General features: G+C 37.2%; 1 protein-coding gene across 1 annotated transcript; it reads right to left on the bottom strand.

Moving 5' to 3' along the window:
• Window positions 1–1,520: 1,520 nt before the first annotated feature.
• On the bottom strand, window positions 1,521–17,765 carry LOC126820916 (uncharacterized). Its single transcript, XM_050549097.2, has 11 exons — window positions 17,598–17,765; window positions 12,434–12,681; window positions 12,018–12,225; window positions 9,978–10,096; window positions 9,285–9,484; window positions 7,061–7,232; window positions 6,357–6,525; window positions 4,620–4,717; window positions 4,217–4,361; window positions 2,694–2,942; window positions 1,521–2,278 (listed from the first exon to the last, which is right to left on the bottom strand). The coding sequence occupies exons 2-11, from the start codon at window positions 12,668–12,670 to the stop codon at window positions 2,166–2,168; spliced, it is 1,710 nt and encodes a 569-aa protein (XP_050405054.2). The 5' UTR covers window positions 12,671–12,681; window positions 17,598–17,765; the 3' UTR covers window positions 1,521–2,165.
• Between the last annotated feature and the right edge of the window lie 1,685 nt (window positions 17,766–19,450).

Genomic DNA, 19,450 nt, shown 5'->3' with positions numbered 1-19,450 from the left:
TCCAATAAAACCGGAAGAACAAAACCGACTTACATGTACACGGACTCAAAATTTTGATACGCCATACTATAGTGGTGGTGGAGTGTATATCAGACAATCCCAGTCATCTTTTATGTGTAATTTTTATACGCCCACATAGAAATGTGGACGTATATTGCCGCCCGTCCGTCCATCCATCCATCGTCCACAATTTCTTGTGAACGCTCTAACGCCAAAAGTTATCATCCAATTGTTTGAAAATTTATATATGTTGTTTAAATTAGTGAGATGAAGAAGCCTATTTAATTTCAATAATTTTCGTTTATAACTTCTAGAGTTATGGCCCCTGTTTCACTTTGTTGAATCTTGTGAACGCTCTAATGCCAAAAGTTAACATCCGATCTTTGTGAAATTTATATGCAATATTTAAATTAGGGAAACAAAGAATCCTATTGAATTTCAGCAATTTCCGTTTATTACTTCTAGAGTTATGGCCCTTGTTTCACTTTGTTTAACCTTGTGAACGCTCTAACCCCAAAAGTTATCATCCTATCTTTCTGAAATTTATATGCCTATTTAATTTCAATAATTTCCGTTTATAACGTCTAGAGTTAAGTTATGGCCCTTGTTTCACTTTGTTGAACCTTGTGAATGCTCTAATGCCAAAAGTTAACATCCGATCTTTGTCAAATTTATAGGCAATATTTAAATTAGGGAAACAAAGTAGCCTATTGAATTTCAGCAATTCCCGTTTATTACTTCTTGTGTTATGGCCCTTGTTTCACCTTGTGAACGCTCTAACCCCAAAAGTTATCATATTATCTTTCTGAAATTTATATGCATTATTTAAATTAGTGAAACGAAGAAGCCTATTGAATTTCAGCAATTTCTGTGTATTACGTCTAGAGTTATGGCCCTTACTTCACTTTATTCAACCTTGTGAACGCTCGAACGCCAAAAGTTATATTCCGATCTTTCTGAAATTTATATGCAGTATTTAAATAAGTGAAACAAAGAAGCTTATTGAATTTCAGCAATTTCTGTTCATTACGTCTAGAGTTATGCCGATCTGTATGAAATTTACATGCGTCATTTAAATTAGTAAACAGAAGAATCCTATTGAATTTCAGCAATTTCCGTTTATTACTTCTAGAGTTATGGCCCTTGTTTCACTTTGTTCAACCTTGTTAATGCTCGATTGATGAAAGTTATCATCCGATATGTATGAAATTTATATGCATCATTTAAATTTGTGAAACGAAAAAGCCTGTCAAATTTCAACAATTTCTGTAGATTACTTCCAGAGTTGAGACCCTTGTTTCAGTTTGTAGAACCGTGTGAACTCTCAAACGGCAAAAATTATAATCTGATCTGTATGGAACTGTCTTGTAAAGGCCCCCAATTACCTACAAAGGCATAAATATGCGACAAGAGTCGTTCGAACGATTTAGCTGCTGTGGGCGTATGTTTCGTTGCCTGGCAACCTATCTTTTGTTACGGAAAACCTGGATTAAGATTAACAAAATAAAATCAACAAAAAACTTTTATTTTACAAAATTTGATCCCAAACACAAAGTAAATGTTACACATGAAAGCCCATTGATTTACACCGTGTCTATTGATATTTCAATATTTAAATAATTATAAAAACTCTCTCTATAGTGCTTGTTTTAACAGCATATAAAAATATATGATAACACGCATTGAAAATAGTAGAACTTTATACTTTTGAAAAATAAGTTCTTGATACCAACAAACACAAGAACAAAATAAAAACAAAATCACTTTGCCGAAAGAAGTTCTTGATACCAACAAACACAAGAACAAAATAAAAACAAAATCACTTTGCCGTCTGTTAACTATCAGAATGGGTACGCCTCTTCAGAATGACGCTCCCATGACCGGCTCGCATCTCTAGATTAGGTTGTTTTACATACTTGAAGACTGTAGAACATAACATACTAATTATGCCAAAACTTTAAGATGCATTATTATCGTCCATTTGGAAAAAGCCAACTAAATTTGTTCCAAAATTCTGAATTAAAATAAATTGTTATATAAAATAATTCAAAACTGTGATGCACAATTACATGCACGCTTCACTTTAATTCATACAATTCGTTCAGAAGGTTAAGATTGAGCCATTTGAATGTCTTGTTTTCACTAAATAATATGTGCGCAATTATTTATACGGCCACGTCTCTTAACACTCGCCGTAATATTTTACCACTAGGAGATTTGGGAATAGCTTCAACAAACTGCACACCACCTCGTAGTCTCTTGTAGTGAGATACACGTTCTGAAAAAGAAGGAAATGTTTAAGAGACAAGGTATTACTTCTTAAAAGACTACACTCGGTTTTTTCGGAAGATTTGATTCTCAAATAAATGACGAGAATCCGGACTAGAACTACAGCTTTCATGGCCGTGTTGAGTTTTGATGAAATGCAATATGATATTACATGTATTAATAACAATATTATAGACTTCATGTTGTGTATTAATTAGCTATTTGGTTATGTCGAGTATCTGGACATTATTTAATCGGCAGTGTCAGGTTATATTAAATCACCACAGAGGCCATGTCTTCTTGTTTACAAAGCAGAATACAAGACCCAATATAGAGCAACCTGGAGGTTAGACCTCGAGACAACCCGAAAATTTATATTTAATTGAAAATTAAACTTTTTCAAGATGACCGGAATTGGTACATACCTTGTATAAATTCAGCTACACATTGACTTGTGAGTTTAGAATCGGATTTAGGTACGATATAAGCTTTGGGTAGTTCTCCTGCCTCGGGATCAGCTATACCGATAACAGCAGCGTCTTGTACGTTAGGATGCGTTAATAACAAAGCTTCTAATTCTGCTGGTGGAACCTGGAAACCTTTATATTTGATTAGTTCTTTAAGTCTGTCTTCTATTACCAGCACACCACTCTCATCAACATACCCTATGTCTCCTGAAATTCGTCAAAACCATTTGTTTAATTTAGAAAAATTGCAGGTTTGATTGGTCAATATGATTGTCAAAAATAAATCAAACGAACTAATCCCCGGAATCCAAATAATATGTAGAGGATTTTATTTAAATTCGTTCCCCGGCGTTGCAACCCAAAGGAGTTGCGATACGTTACTCTCAAGTTGGTATATAACAGGGCTGAGAGCAAGTTAAAATTTCTTTAACTGGTTAACGCGTTAAAAAATTTAAGTTAACGAGTTAATTATCAAAGATAATTTAAAGGAAATTGTTGTCCCATTATGGTGAAACTTAACAAATATGTCAAGGGTCAAAAGGGGTTAAATGAGAGGATGAGCCCTATTGATTCTACCTCCGCCCCATACACTTCTTGTAAAATGTGGGCGTATTTTGCATGGCAACCGCGTGTTTTAACTGGTCATAACTGATAGCAGTGAATTATTTGATGGATAAAGGACACACGGAAAGAATGTGTTAAAAACTCTATCCCGCGTAACGGAAGTGAGATGGGGTTGAAATAAAGATCGTGACCCTCGCAACTGGGAGTCTTTTTACCCAGGGATCAGTATAGAGCTACAACAGGGTTTTCTTCTGAAAGTCTACGTTCTAGAAGTCTCATTTCTATGTTAAAATCAGGTCTCGTTGTATCTAACGGCATAAACACTTGCGTGCAATGACCTGGAGAAAAGAGTACTTGCGGCCAAATTATTGGGAGGGGGTGGGCGGCTACAGTCCGCCGGCCGGGCCTGTTAGGTGGCATTTTGACGAAAACACGTTTTTTTTAAAACAAATCAAATTGTGCCCCGACCTTGACCCCGAGTGAGAGACTGGAGACCAACTTATATCTGAATGATATGTCATAAATTATGTCTATATGATGTCACAGAGTATTAACGTGTTAATTCATTTCTATTAACGCGTTAATTTCATTTATACGTTAACCAGTTAATAAGTTAACTGCCCTCAGTCCTGATATATAGGTTGGAGCATTGGACGTTAAATCCAATCCTTTTTTTTAAAACGCAGGGAAGGATCCTTAATGGTTTGGAACTTTAGAATTCATCCTTGCAAAACTAGAGCTATTCAATAGCTGTACAATGTGAGCAGTGTATAGTCACGGTTTTGCGAGGATGATTAGAAATAGACACATATGCCCAAGGTAAATTGCATGTGAATTAATAAACATGTCAAACTTTGTTGGAATTTAGAACTATCCATATTAACAACCCGACGTCAAAATAATTCAATTAATAATACCTGTATGTAACCATCCGTCTTTATCGATCATGGCGTCCGTTGCTTGTTGATTATTGAGATAACCTTTCATTACCTGTGGCCCTTTCACACAGTATTCACCTTCTTCCCCTACACCTAAACTTTTACCTGTCTCTATATCACATATCTATAAATATAAATATAGCATTGTTATAGTGTAGTTCGCGTCACACACTCAAAAACCGTGACTTTGAAAAGCGGTAATAAAAAAAGCAACATCAAGTTTTAAAAATGTCATGGTAGCTGTACCTCACACAGCATGCAGTTTGATATTGGACATACCTGGCTACATTATGATTCAAACCGGCGACCAAAGAAACTTAAATCAAATGACATGAATGAAGGTAATGATGCCATGCTTGATGCAGTACTGATAGTAACCTACCTTTCCTATTGAATTAGGTACAATTGGTCCAGTTGATCCTGGTTTACCAGGGGCATAATCAATATTAACGACGGGTGATGTCTCTGTCAAACCATAACCTACAATGTATTTTAATTACAGTCAAAATGAACCACACCTAAGGCTTTTAGCGCCAAACCATTTCGGTCTGTGTGTGTCGGAGGAGTATAACAAACCTGTGCTTAGTCGTTAGTGGGTATTTGTGAAGCACACACTTGCCCAAGCAACAAATCATTATTTTTTTTACCCATTAATACAAGGTGTCATACGAGAGTATTTTAGTCCTTCTAATTAAGTCCGTGGTATGTGGTTCAATCTCGATGTTGACCGAGAAATTTCCCGGTTACCCCTTGTCAGTAGTGCAGGACGGAGCGCATGATAAGGAGTCTAGTCGTTCGGATGGTACAAAGAATTGAGGGACCATATACACGTTATCTTGCACGTAATAGAACATTGGCAGTTCGATTCGAAATGAGAGTATACCGTAGCGCCGCTGTCCGGGAAAAATATCCCTCATAGCACACTGCGTGACGTGTGTCCGCCTTCATTAGCCCAGATGGGGCATAAATGTAGGACGCTAAACCCCATTTCATTTCATGCCCGTTAGTATGTCCAACTGACGATATAACGTTTGTCTACGACTTCTGACCTATCAGCACGATCATGCATACTGCAGGTTTCAATTAGTGTATAACTTCTCCCTTGTTTATCAGTATGTATATCAATAAAATAAACGCATAACGTTTCGAGGATGCCTGTCTCTAGCAATTTAAGGAACATATCAGTTTACTTGAGAGATATAGACTGCGATAAGTTTTCATTGGCTACTGCATCACGACTGAGCGGAAAAATAGGTCCACGATTGTTTTTTTCTGGGTGTCTATATATACTCTTCAAAAAAAGTAGGGGATATTGAAATGCAAATACCTATACAGGTTGTGATATGATAAATAGTCATGGACATTTGACATGCTTTGAGATTATATTCACAGATAAAGAACCACTGAGCTGCACATGCGACACGCAATAGCGCCCTACACGTGGGAGGGGTTCATTGTCAAATTTGACACTTCAAGGAAGAGTTGATAAAAACTGCCGCGTGCTGGTTTATCTATCCATGTTTGCTTTCCTATCGGTCCTTGCATAAGATTTACTGTTTAGCGTATCTTTGCTTTAGTGTGTTACGTTTAATTTGATCGGGAGACGTGTTCGTCGACGTCAACGTCAACCGACAACACTGCAAGAATTGGCCGTGGCACTGCAAGAGGAGTGGGTCAGATCGTGACTGGACGGTTGATTAAGAGCATGCCACGACGAATTGCTGAATGTGTGAGGATTGGTGGCGCAATTACTCATTATTAAGACAAAAATCAAAAACGTCCATTTTCACTTTTGGCGGTGTATCTCTTTGCGAGTGAAATGGGGCCGTCAGATAAGCCGCCCATATGAACTGTTTATATTCATGTGTAGGCAATTGGTCTGTTATTAACATACACTGGTTACCTCTAATAAAAACAGCAGTGCATTTCCGTAGTTTTGTATTGTTTCTGAATATCCACTACTTTTTTTTTGAAGAGTATACAACGCCAACCAGTAGCAACGTGCCAAATCTCTTTTTAATCGATAGAGAAGATATAGGTACGTTCTTGTCAAGGAGTGCCAAAGCTAAAACGAGAGTAAAGAACTGACATTGTAAATCTCTATATATGTACACGTTACCTTGATAAATGGGTGCCTTAGTTCTATCCATAAATCCCTTGCTCAAACCTTCTCCTAACGGAGCAGCACCACTAACCACAAATCTTAACGACGACAGATCAAACTGATCTACCATTGGATGTTTAGCCATAAAAAGTACTATTGGTGGAACTAGATGTAGTTGAGAAATCTGAAATAAAAACACATCAAGATTTGACAAAGATGTTTATTTTGTATTTTATTACCATTTAATGTCTACATTTGATTGTTAGGGCTAAGTTAATTAGACGTCAACGGAAAACAAAATTTAAGCCATTTTCAGAGCTAAATGCGCTTAAAACCGCAAAGTTTTCTCGGAGGCTTAGCTCCTAGACTCCGAAAGGATGGTTCTAATGACAGCTTGCTTTCCAATTGTTAACAATTATAATAGCAAAACGGGTTTAAAATATAATTTCCCAAATTTCCGGGGACCTCGTCATCTGGACCCCCTGGGAAGCTTATTATCTTGGTTCGTTTGGATTGGCACTTCCTACGACAGCTACTAAACATCACTCCGTTACAACCAGACAATCCAAGCAAGTTAAAATAAGTTTCAAGCACTCCGGCATGTGCAGCGTTTACAAAAATTGTGTAGGGCAGACAAAGGAACCGGGATTACGACATTATGTGGGCGTATTATAATCATGTTTAAAACCAATTTTATGTGATTATATATAGTTAAATACCTTGTATTCTTGTAAAGCTTTCATGAATTCTGTTGGATCAAATTTAGGTAATGTGACTAAATGACAACCCATATGTAAACAACCAAATTGTACTGGCATCATACCATATATATGATAAAAAGGTAAAATACCCAACATTACATCTTCTGTTTCTGTAATGTCCACCATGCCACTGTAAATATTAATAAGATTTTTTTTTAGTTATATTTTGTAGAAATTCAAATGCATATGCATCAAAAACATTATTTAGTTAAAACACACACGGGGCATAATTCTATAGAATATAATTACTGTTTATCACTGCTTGTTATCAAGCAATGATCAAATATATACATTGGTTGAAACTGTTGGTCATATAATACATGTATACTATTCAAAAAAAGTAGGGGATATTTGATTTTTAAGTGTTATTAAAGTCACCTAATGAAACTGACGAAGAAACAAATGACAAAATGAAATGAAGTTCACATTCATCGATTTATTCCAAATGATCGTTAGACTAAGTAAGGCACAGACTGACCATTATAAGGGTAAAATGATACCCGGGGTCAAACAGCAAAGTTACCACAGCATCACAACCAAGTCAGTAACGGGTAAATCCTCCTCTGTTTGCCAAACAAGCATTGATCCGACGTGGCATACTCCTAATGAGACGTCTAAGGTCATTTTGGTCCAGATTGTCCCATTCCTGTTGCAACGCAGCAGCAAGTTCTTGGACATTGGCAGGACGTTGTTGACGTTGACGTAACCTCTGTCCAAGCATGTCCTAGACATGCTCGATGGGGGAGAGGTCGGGACTCAGTGCTGGCCAAGGTAATGTGGTGATGTTCTGTTGTTGGAGGTAACCTGTAACGATCCTGGCCCTGTGACATCTTGCGTTGTCATCCTGGAAGATGAAACGGCGGCCATGACGTCGTGCGAACGGCACAACATGGACTGCCAAGATGTTGTCCCGGTAGTACTGGCCTGTAACACGCCCTGCAACAACATGTAAAGCCGTTCTTCCAGCAACAGTGATGCCTCCCCACACCATAACAGAACCACCCCCAAATCGATCATGTCTGATGACGTTAACGTCTTGGAAGCGCTCGTTTCGACGACGCCACACCCTCCTACGTCTGTCCAAAAAATCAACAGTGAACCTTGACTCATCTGAAAACATCACATTGCTCCAGCGTTGATTATCCCAGTGTTGACGATCCCTACACCAACGACGTCTTGCCTGAATGTGGTGATCTCTCAAACAAGGGATCACGCGAGGACGTCGGGCGCGAAGGTGACCCCTATGCAGTCGATTCCGAATCGTCTGGCCACTCACTCTCACACCAGTGTCTGTTTGAAGACGAGCGCTGATCTGATTTGCTGTGATGACACGATTTCTCAAGGCCAAGGTACGGATAAATCGATCCTGGGCTTGAGTTGTCGCCCTTGGTCGACCTGAGCGTGGTCTGTCCTGTACAGATTGTGTATCACGGTATCTGGACCATAGCCTGCTTATGACAAACTGAGAAACATTCATCGTCCGCGCCACAACCGCCTGTGTTGTGCCGATCTGTAGCATGCCAAGGGCACGTAACCTTTCATTTTGGGTAAGCCGACGCATATCAAAATTTGTTTTCTGGTCACTAAAACAATTAAACTGATGTTTCCACCCTGGAATTCAATGCCACAATGACTGTAACATTCAAAGTCAGAGTCGTGCAAATCTTGGGTTGGACCCCCATGATGATCCCAAGCATCACATGCATTCCATGCGGTAGCTATTGGTGCGTTTGGGCGTCACAAGTTACTGGAAATGTTTCTTCTGTTAGGTTCTATAGTGACTTTTTTCGTAGTCATTTGCATATTTTAGTATTATGCCCCCAAAATCAAATATCCCCTACTTTTTTGGAATAGTATATTTATTTTCACAGTACTTAGAGCAGTAGGCTTGAGCTACTATGTGCTGTATTACATTGATCTTCTTTGTCGCTCAATGAAAAATCGACCCAACCACGTTGGAATAAAATCCGCCAAATGAAAATAATATTCTACCAAACTATTTTAAATGTATCGCTAACTCCTAACTCAGTCCAAACGTCCAGAGAAGGTTTTCAGAAAAGGGAGGTGTAAGTCCAGAACGGGGTGTAGATCTAGTGTTTTTTTATTATTTTATGTTTTTAAAGAATTGCCGCTTAGTCATCGTCAGTGACAGTGTAAGCGAATTCATTATGTATTTTCTTACCTGAATTGAAGAAGATTTGATACACAGTTACTGTGTGTTAACATGACACCTTTGGGTAGACCTGTAGTACCACTTGAATATGGTAAAACTAATATATCATTCTTCACATCTATATCTACATCTGGCATACTTTTACCATCGTCATTTAATAAAGATTGGACAGGTTTACAACCCTCGCCTTCTCCAAATATAAACTTATCCTATAACAAAACAACCCGCAACAAATTATCATGAATCACACTATATACAAGCGATTATCAAGATTCTGACAGTAATAGGTCTACTAGAGTTCTTATCTATAGTCACAACGTACCTGAAAATTATTTTTATTTAACAGCAGTTGAGTCCAAAAATCATTCAATGGATTAATTCCGACTCAGGTTATGGCCAGTTAATGTTTTTTTGTTGGTTTCTATCGATTTCACACTTCCATATTATGTGTCTTAGATAAATAAAGTAATAATAGTCATGGTTTCCTGGTCGTAGAAGCATTTAAGCAATTTTTTTTCGATTCGAGGTACTGAAGCTCTTGGAGATCTCGATAAACATAAATATTACACTGAATTCTGCTTGTACCGAAACATTTTAGTAATAAACATGCAGTGAAGTAGGCCGAGAATGCAATGCGTCTGATATATCTTGCATCAATAAAAACGGAACCGAAATAGGACCTAAAATAAAATATATCGGTACCTTAATATTCTTTTTCACTGTGGAATTAAGACTGAGTGCCTTTTGTAAAACTGGTAATAACTGTGGAATTGTGAATACTGCTTGAGCTTTAGAATGTTCGAGTTGACTCGCTAATTCACCTACAAAATAATTAGAAAACCCAGAGACATTAAGACTGCGTTTGATTAACGAGAGCATCACTAACGCTGCAATATACGTCCACATTACTGCTTTGATTCATATGGTACTTTTTAAAATAAAATAGGCGTGACACCGCCCCTAGCCGGTCGGGACATGCACCAAAATAAATAGTTGCTATTCTTACGATATAAGAAATAAATATCCAAAGTTTGAAGATGATCCATTCAGATTCAGAATTCCAGCTTGTAGACAAAAAACGCAGAAATTGGGCGTGGGTCTGTCCCTGGGGGTTGGACATGGACCAATATTAATAGGTACAACCCTATGATGGATCATACTGAATTGGATCCAAATATGTTAATAATTGCAACCTGTAGATTATTTAGAGACAAAATATTAACAAAAATCCACAGTTGCTGTGCTTGGCGTATAAGGAATAAATATACTAAGTTCCAAGATAATCCATCCATAGTATGTGGCCTTCAGACGCCAAACACACAAACAATGGGCATGGCTTTGTCCCTGGGGTCGTGACATGCACCAAAATCAATAGTTGCCGCCCTTAGGCTATAAGGAATACATATGCCAAGTTTGAAGATGATCCATTCAGAATACGATAAACACAAAAATTATGTGTAGTTCTGTCCCTAGGAGTCGGGACATACACCAAAACCAATAGTTGCCGTCCTTATAGGCTATAAGGAATACATATATCAAGTTCCAAGACGATCCATTAAAAATTGTGGCCTTTAGGCAACACACACACATAAAGCCAAAATGGGTGTGGCTCAGCCCCCTCCTCCTGGGGGTCGGGCAACAATAGGATCATCCTTAGGGTATACGGAATAAGTATGCAAAATTTCAAATTGCGGCGGCCTGTAGGCGACACCAAGACGCACACAAAACTTGGGCGTGGCTCTGTCCCAGGGGGTCGAGCATGCAACAAAAATAATAGAGGTCATCCTTAAGTTATAAGGAATAAGTATGAACATTTTTCAAGACGTTCCATTAAGAATTACGGTCTGTAGGCGACACACAGGCACACAAAGAGAAAATGGGCGTGGCTCTGCCCCGTTGGGCGGGGTGGGGTGTGTAGGCGTGCACAAAAAACATTAGAGGTGATCCGTAGGGTATTTAGGGTATAAGGAATAAGTATCCAATAAGGAATAAGGTGATCCGTTAAAAAATGCGTCCTGTATATGACAAACAACCAAATAAACAAAATGGGCGTGGCTGTCCCTGGGGGGTCGGATATGCACCAAAAACAATACAGGTCATTCTTATGGTATCGGGAATAGGTATTCAAAGTTTCAAGAAAATCCATAAAGAATTGTGCCATGTAGGCGACCCACACACATACACACACCCATACCCCCCCCCCCCCCCCATGAATGTGGACGTATAACAAGGCACCTGTTATCAAACAATATGAAACAGAGAAAATCAAGTTAAATCCCTAACGATATTGGATATTATTTTCAGATATGATATGATAATAGCTGTCGTAACTCATTTTGGATCAAGGCGTGGGTTATCAGATCTATGTACGGACCCACAAAACTTGGAAGACGTATCGGATTTTGGGGCAACATCCCAAGAACTCTCTTTTCAATACACGGTTTTCAGCAAACTTCTTCCGGGGTTTATATCGATCTCATTATCTCTTTTTGGTTTTCTTTAGGTGCAACATTTCACGGGCATTACTTTAGCGCCTGGCGGCAAATGATCTGTGCAATTGATGTCCTGGCGGGAGCTTTGTACGTTTTACGTCGAAATAACCAAAAATTGAACATTTCACGGACATTACTTTAGCGCCTGTGCAATTGTGCAATGATCTGTGCAATTGATGTCCTGGTGGGAGCTTTGCACGTTTAACGTCGATATAACCAACAAATTTAACCGTTAAGGTCAACAACTAACCTGCTGTATATGCTGGGTTAGCTGGTGTTATTATAACTCCTATAGAAGCTGCTGCTATCATTAATATAGAATATTCTGGCATATTGACACTAAACACAGCTATTACATCTCCTTTCTTATAACCCAATTTAGTCAAGGCACTGGCCACTTTTACTGCTGAAGCTTTTACCAGGCTGTAAGTATAGCTTCTACCAGATGAAAAATCTGTCTGAAAAATTATAACCAATGACATATTTATTAGTATATTGTTTAAAATGAATTAGCCTACTATTGCATTTGTTTCGGAGATTTAGATTAAGAGTCATTCCAATAATCTGCATTTATACTAACCACAGATCCTAACAGAGTATGATTGGTGTCAAACGTACATAACTGACATAAAGATTACAAGTTTAGGACGATAATTGGTATCTTACCACTGCTGGTAAATCTCGGTATTTATCACATTTAGAGAACATATATTCAGCAAATGATATATTAGGTATATCAATATCCGATGCTGGACTCTTGAAAGTATTATCTTTTGTCCATACACTCATTGTTCTATTTTGTAGTAAACGCGATTGGGTCAGGGGCGTAATTGGACGTTTATATCTTTTAGTGGCTGCCTCAGCACACCAGAGCAACGCCCTTCCTGCTCTTGCCAGCTTCATATTACTTTATTCTGAAAATAGAAAATGAAATAAAATATAAAAGCGCAACAAAAAGTGGTTAGCTACACGAACTCGTCAAAAAATGTTGTACCAGATGTTCTAGAAATGTACGAAATTCACGAAATACGACTACCGGTAAGTGCAGACACGTGTCCCAAGAGAGCAGGTTTGCTATTATTATTTCTCAAAAATTTTAGAAATTTTACAAGGTGTCTGTGACAAGGCCAACAAATAAGATGTATCTTTGGGCTTTCAAATGTTTTAATCTGTCATATTTACAAAGAATTAAAATAAGAACACCCCTGTGACCTTAATATATATTATTTACCAACACGGTATTCTTCAAGGCTAGCATATTATCTTAAGTTTGGTTTCCTTGTACAACTTGGAGTGAACTAAATGACTAAAATCGATGGTGGTTCCACTTTTAAAATTTCAGTGTTGGTCAAAATGAATCAAAGAAAAAATAAAAGAAAGACACCTGTGTGATGAATTAAAGTCATTAATGCAGTACGTTACCCTCTTAACTCACCCTGACAAATAGTAATGTTTACCTTGCTCTACATTTTAATATTATAATTTAAATAAGATATGGTTGTTGGGAGCCTTGATACTAGTAGTCAGTGAATGATGTATGCGGGTTATAAACCTTACCAAGTTTCATTAATACTGACAGCAAAATAAACGATGCCCCAGAAGAAGAAAAAAAACTGTGGAGATGGTGTTAACCCGTAGATTAACATCTTTATTTAATTTATATTAAAAAGTTAAGACGTGTCACGAGAAAAGCCTAACACAGACTCGATCGGCTAAACCATTATTCCCATTAAATACAAGTACTTTCAACTTGATTGCTCTGATTATGTATCATTGATAGCAGATCTGGTAACTGCGGGATACAGCAGTCTGTTGTAAGTGGATATGTTTCCTCTACCGAAAAAAATATCCCCTTGGGCGTGCCACAGGGGCCTGTTCTCGGTCTACTTATTTTTCTTATTTATATAAATGATATTGTGAATGATATCACATCTGTAAATGTTCGATTGATGACCCTACTCAGTGACCAGGAAAAAAATAATTCATGGGCTAATTCTTTAACCCACTAAAACACCAAATCACTATCACTGACAACTACAGCAAATCCTGTTTTACTTATCCTTGCTCTAAATTGAGGTATTAGTAGCAAATATTGGATTGTGAAGCTCGAAGGTCAAAGTGGTTACTATTAGGACTACTTGGCACTGTACTGTATTATGTAGGCCTACCATTTTACTTGTAGAAATGTCAAAAGTAAGATGACATATTTGGTAACTAAAAGAAGTAAGGTATTGAGATACAATAAAACTTCGAAAACCGACTAATCAAAAAGAGAATCATATTGCTTTATGACCATCACCATTCACAATCGCCCCACCTCTCCCCCGCTTCAATAGTTCTATAGCAGGTATCAGTAACAAACACGAAACTTGCACAGAATTCCTTGGACAATCCTAATGACACCACAGCGTTATCCATGCTGTATCATGATTGGAATCAAAATCTGCTTACCACAGAATGGCCGAAAAGCACAACCGTAACGCTGCACTACTTTGTTTCACGGTAAACGATGAAAAGATAAAAGCTATGCCGACACAAACTGATTTCAACACTGGATTAATAACATTTTAACGTTTTAAAGTACTTTTCGTCCACACGACACAAACTAGGTCATTTCGGAACTAAATTATGGTTCAATTTTAATTCAATAATTCGCTTGCGCGTAGGGTCTTTAGTAGTGGGAGGAAACCGGGGGATCCGGAGAAAACCCACGAGGTTGGACAGGCGACCCTATTCCTTGTCTCGTACAACCGGGAAATCGAAACCACGCTTGTTAACTTAAAGACAGACCTTGTGATACAGCGCACACGCTCTAACCGTTCGGCCATCCAACCACCCGTCATCAATATAATAAGCCCGACAAAAGTATATTCTTTCGGTGTATGTCCATCATATAGATGTATAACATGATTATTATAAGAGTTTAGAATGTAAGTACATGTGCACGTATATCGTTAATGACATCACGGTGGATCAATGTAAATTAACAAATTCTAGGGGAGGGGCGTCTATTCTACACAAACTACGTCATTACGGGACTACTATATCTTTATTTCAATAATTCGTTTGATTGCAGATACCCCGCCCCCTTTTTACAATGGAAATTCTGATACAGGAAAGGTTTTACCTAGCTCATTAGTACAGTCATTTGGATTAGACGAACAATAATATCCTTTTAGCAGCCCTACATTTACACGTATTCAACTTTAGATGGCATTTAATAATACTGATTGTTAGTAGTTGTTAATAATCACGTGACACTTCATCTTAATCTCTCTTTAACAAGCCAATTCTTACATAATGAGTTTACCGTACTGCATTGTTAACATGCTAAATCGCATTAATTAAAAAAATATCCACCACACTAACCTAAGACTGGATAATTACCCCCCAGGCGAATTCACACATGGTTTTTCTTAAGGAAACGCAATAAAAGACACGTGTTTACGTTACATAAGTATTACTAAGTTAAGGAGAATGAATGAATGAATGAATGAATTTTAACCTCTTGCTTTTCTGCAGGATAATGCAGATAGGAAATTTTGTTGGGGCAGTAACTGAATTCCAACTGTCAAGAGTCAAAGGCTATTTTACGAGCATGCCATAGTGTACACAAAGTGTGTGGGGGGGGGGGCAGGGTCACGCCGGAATATTTCCAGGAACGTCCTACTCGTGGCTTTCAGTTAAAGACAATCCTGTGTGATAATACGTAACGGTCAATAAATATATAAATAATTACATGTGATTCAAATGCAACCTACGGCTTTGGACCACAAAAAGAACGGGTAATACGCTTACGGTGGTCTTTGTAGCCACCATTAATAGATAGATCTTCTACGGTATGACGTTTCGTTTCGCGTGATCAGCTATTAGTTATATTTTGCCATTGCCAAAAAAATAAATCTTGACATTTGGCTAGACATTAACACGCCACTGACGCCAGATAATATGAATTTAAGTTATTTAAAGTAGCTAAGTCCGTAACTCAATATCATCCAAAATCTTCGACATTGAAAACACGATTTTTTTTGCAATTTAAATCAGCATTGGTGTTGTGATCTTACCTGGAAAAGATGGGCTTCTGATATCCAATATTTAAGACAAAATAAACATTTTACCAGTGGTACACGAATCGTGTACCATAATGCGTTTCAGCGCCATTTGTAACAAGGTGCTCAAAGAATGAGGCGAGACATATTCCACAAGTCATGTCAAACGGTGATATCATATTTCTATTTGGAGAGCATGCGCAATAAATAATATAGGTGTTGACTGGAGTAACCAGACGCTAGAAACTGACTTGCGATTGAGACTTCTGGCGTATTTCGCCGAACATAACTGATGACAATTCACAGTAAAACGGAGACGATTGAATCTAAAACAGTTTATATAAATTCATATTACATTATTATATGTGCTGGGCTGCGACCCATCTGTGCCAACTTATAGGTCCAAAATATTAGGGATTTAGCTCCTTTAACATTCTGCAGACTACATTTTTCAGTAATCCTTCAAACACCACTGCCTGTCAAGATGTGATTTGACTTGTAAGGAATATATCTTTAATTGTCTACAAATTTGGCTTAATCCGGAGTAATCCCGAGCTTCGGATTATCCGTAGATAAATAATGTACATGTTTATTATTAATAATTTGTTTCAGTACACAGTCGTTTTAACAAGTTGTTTTGAAATAACAGAAACACGTATATATTCATTGATTTTAACGCCAATACTGTCTGTTGACAGTAACCCCCCACCCCCACAAAAAGGCTTTTAATTACGATAACCTTGGAGAAATACATATACATGTATACGATATAGGGGTCCCATCGTTTTAAATTATTTTGACAAAAGAGATAATTAAGTACGCAAGTCCTTTAACTTGACATATATACGACGGACATATAAGTATTTTCAACATTAAGGTTTGAGAATTACACGTATATATACTATTGATTAATCTCTGGAAAATTCAAGATAAAGTATGACGTACGTATGGCAAACAATAACGAAAGCCTGTTTAGATAAAGTCCAGAAATAACCCTGCAGCATGGCACCATTGCTCAGTCTATTTATGTGATAACTCCGTTCAAAGTTCGTTTTTACAATTAGGTTATGGTTAGCGTATAGTATGTTCAGTTTAGATTGTACAGACGGATTCTACAGGTAAATATAGGTGACCTAAATACTTTTCAAGTTTAAAGTCCACTTGCTAACAAAAAATACTAGTAATACGAGCATTGTAAAAGATATCAAAAGTACACAAAAATCTATTACTGCGTTGCGTTCATCAGTCAAGAGTGTAAATAGAAATGGCGACCTACTATAAAGTGAATTTTTTATTCAAAAGAAAAATCCGGTCACATTTCAAATGATACCGTAGAAAGAACGACAGTGTTACAACAAGTGAAGATTAAAATTTAAACTTAAATTTACATCTAACATATCGGTACCGCATAGTGCATTTAAGATTGTTAACTAACGACACGGGTATTTATTCAATTTTTTCGGTTAATCGATAGATTAAAAGCTTAAAAGAAGAACTGATATGACAATAACCTTTTTGCAATATATTGAACATTATAATATGTATAAATTCATTATATATTGAAACCCCCAAAAAATTCACAAAAAACCCCCAACAAAAAAAACAAACAAAACATGCTACAGTTAATGTTCATGTTACCAAACAATACTATGGACTTTCTTAAGTTTATCGAACTTTATCACTTGATCAATCGATCCTATTACAATCCAATTTAATTACATGTTGAATAAATAATTTAAACAATTATTACTTAATACTAAATGAAAAAAATATCTTCTTACCTTTAAGCAGGCGTGGTATTAAGTGGCTATTCTGTAATCGTTTATCAAGTCGTGTGACGTGTAGTCTATCTCCCCATACGTATCACAAGACTGAAATATAGCCCAGTATCGAGGATTCCGCAACCAATCTGACCAATCGTACCAACGCCGAGAACTCTTATTTAGTTTCCTGAATGGTTAACAAGCGGAAAAGGGGATGACCTTCACCCTGCTAATTCAATGAACTGTTACGTTACCAATACCATTGACAACAACTGGTAACACGCTCTTTGTCAGAAACACTGCCTAAAGATCGTCACACAAAGGATTACCAGAAACTAAATGTGTAGTACTTTCTTAACTAAACATGGAAAAAGGTGTCTCGCATATTGATTGGATTTTTATAGGACAGTCTGCCTTTAATTCCTTAGAATATATTTAAAAATAATAATATGTAATAAGAATAAGAAGAATATATTTAACAATAATGATAATATATTTAATAAGATATTTAAAAATAATAATGTACCTAATAATAATATATTTAATAATAATAATAATATATTTAATACAAAAACAAAATTATGTAGATGACAGTGGCTGATAATATCATGACAAGTTAAAATTTTGACGTTATCTGTGAAGGAAGTGTTGGGGGGAGAGAGAGAGCGAAAGAGAGAGAGAGAGAGTGAAAAGAGGGAGAGAGAGAGAGAGAGAGAGATGAGGTTTAAATTCCATCCGACACAAACAAGGTTATTTCTGGACTAATATATATATTTCAATTTTATTTCAATAATTCGTTTGCATTGGGAGGAAAGGCGACCCTACTCCATCCCCCCCCCCCTCCTGCGTGCGCGTTAAAGTCTGTTATTGAGTTATTGTTCCGAGTTCCCGCTTGCACAGGACAAGGAGTAGGATCACCTGTCCAACCTCGTAGGTTTTCTCCGGGTCCCCCGATCTCCTCCCACTGCTAAAGACCCCTACGCTCAAGCGAATTGTTGAAATAAAATTGAATCATATGTTAGTCCCGAAATCACCTAGATTGTGTCTTGTGGACGTTAAACCCCAACCGAAACATGGCGTCCGCTTTTGATATTATTCTTCTAAAATACGTTTCATATCTCAGTTTTGTTGAGGTAAGAGGATATCACACGTCCAGTTCCATTTCGTCCCGGGCCATTGCCAAAAAAAAAAAAATAATAATAATATATTATAGGGCAAATAAAATCTGTTAACCCTTTTTGCTCCTGAGAATATCAAGTGGCGTTTCCCAATGGACTTTCTGTCAACTGTCGCACTTAGCAATATTCCAACCAAGACGCATTATTGTTCACAAGCTGAATACCATATACATGTATCGCAAAAAAAAGCTGTCACACTAACGAACCATTTAAAAACTTTTGAAATAAAACAATTAACAGCACTTTCCAAACCTGATCAAACGTTTTCATTGGACAGTAGGTTCTGTTGCCCCACAGCCCACGTAGACTAAAATATCAATTTATCCTTGATGATTATGAGCATTATTTTGTGATGAAAATGAGAGACAAGTCAAAACTGGCTCATTGTTTATAATTATTTCTAACTGGACTTTTATTCAAACAATTACTAGTTTCGTAAGGTCTATATTTTGTGACTTTGAACTTGCATTCTATCAATTAATTAATGTATACCACGTTTTTGGCTTGGGAAAAATGGGCGTTTTTGGTGGCGCCTACCCTTAGCCCGAATCTTTTTTAATCCAGTCCTGGTTATTAGAAATACAAAGTACAACAGACAGAAATAGATATTTAAAAAAAGTACACGCAAATAAAACTACCACTATCACGTTTTTATATTTCTGTTATCAAACCATTAATATACACGTCCACGTC

The sequence above is a fragment of the Patella vulgata genome, chromosome 5 (genome assembly GCF_932274485.2).
Source record: "Patella vulgata chromosome 5, xgPatVulg1.2, whole genome shotgun sequence".
In the NCBI taxonomy this organism is placed as follows: domain Eukaryota; kingdom Metazoa; phylum Mollusca; class Gastropoda; family Patellidae; genus Patella; species Patella vulgata.
The sequence above is the reverse complement of the archived record's forward strand: the minus strand, read 5'-3'. Positions and strand labels throughout refer to the sequence as shown.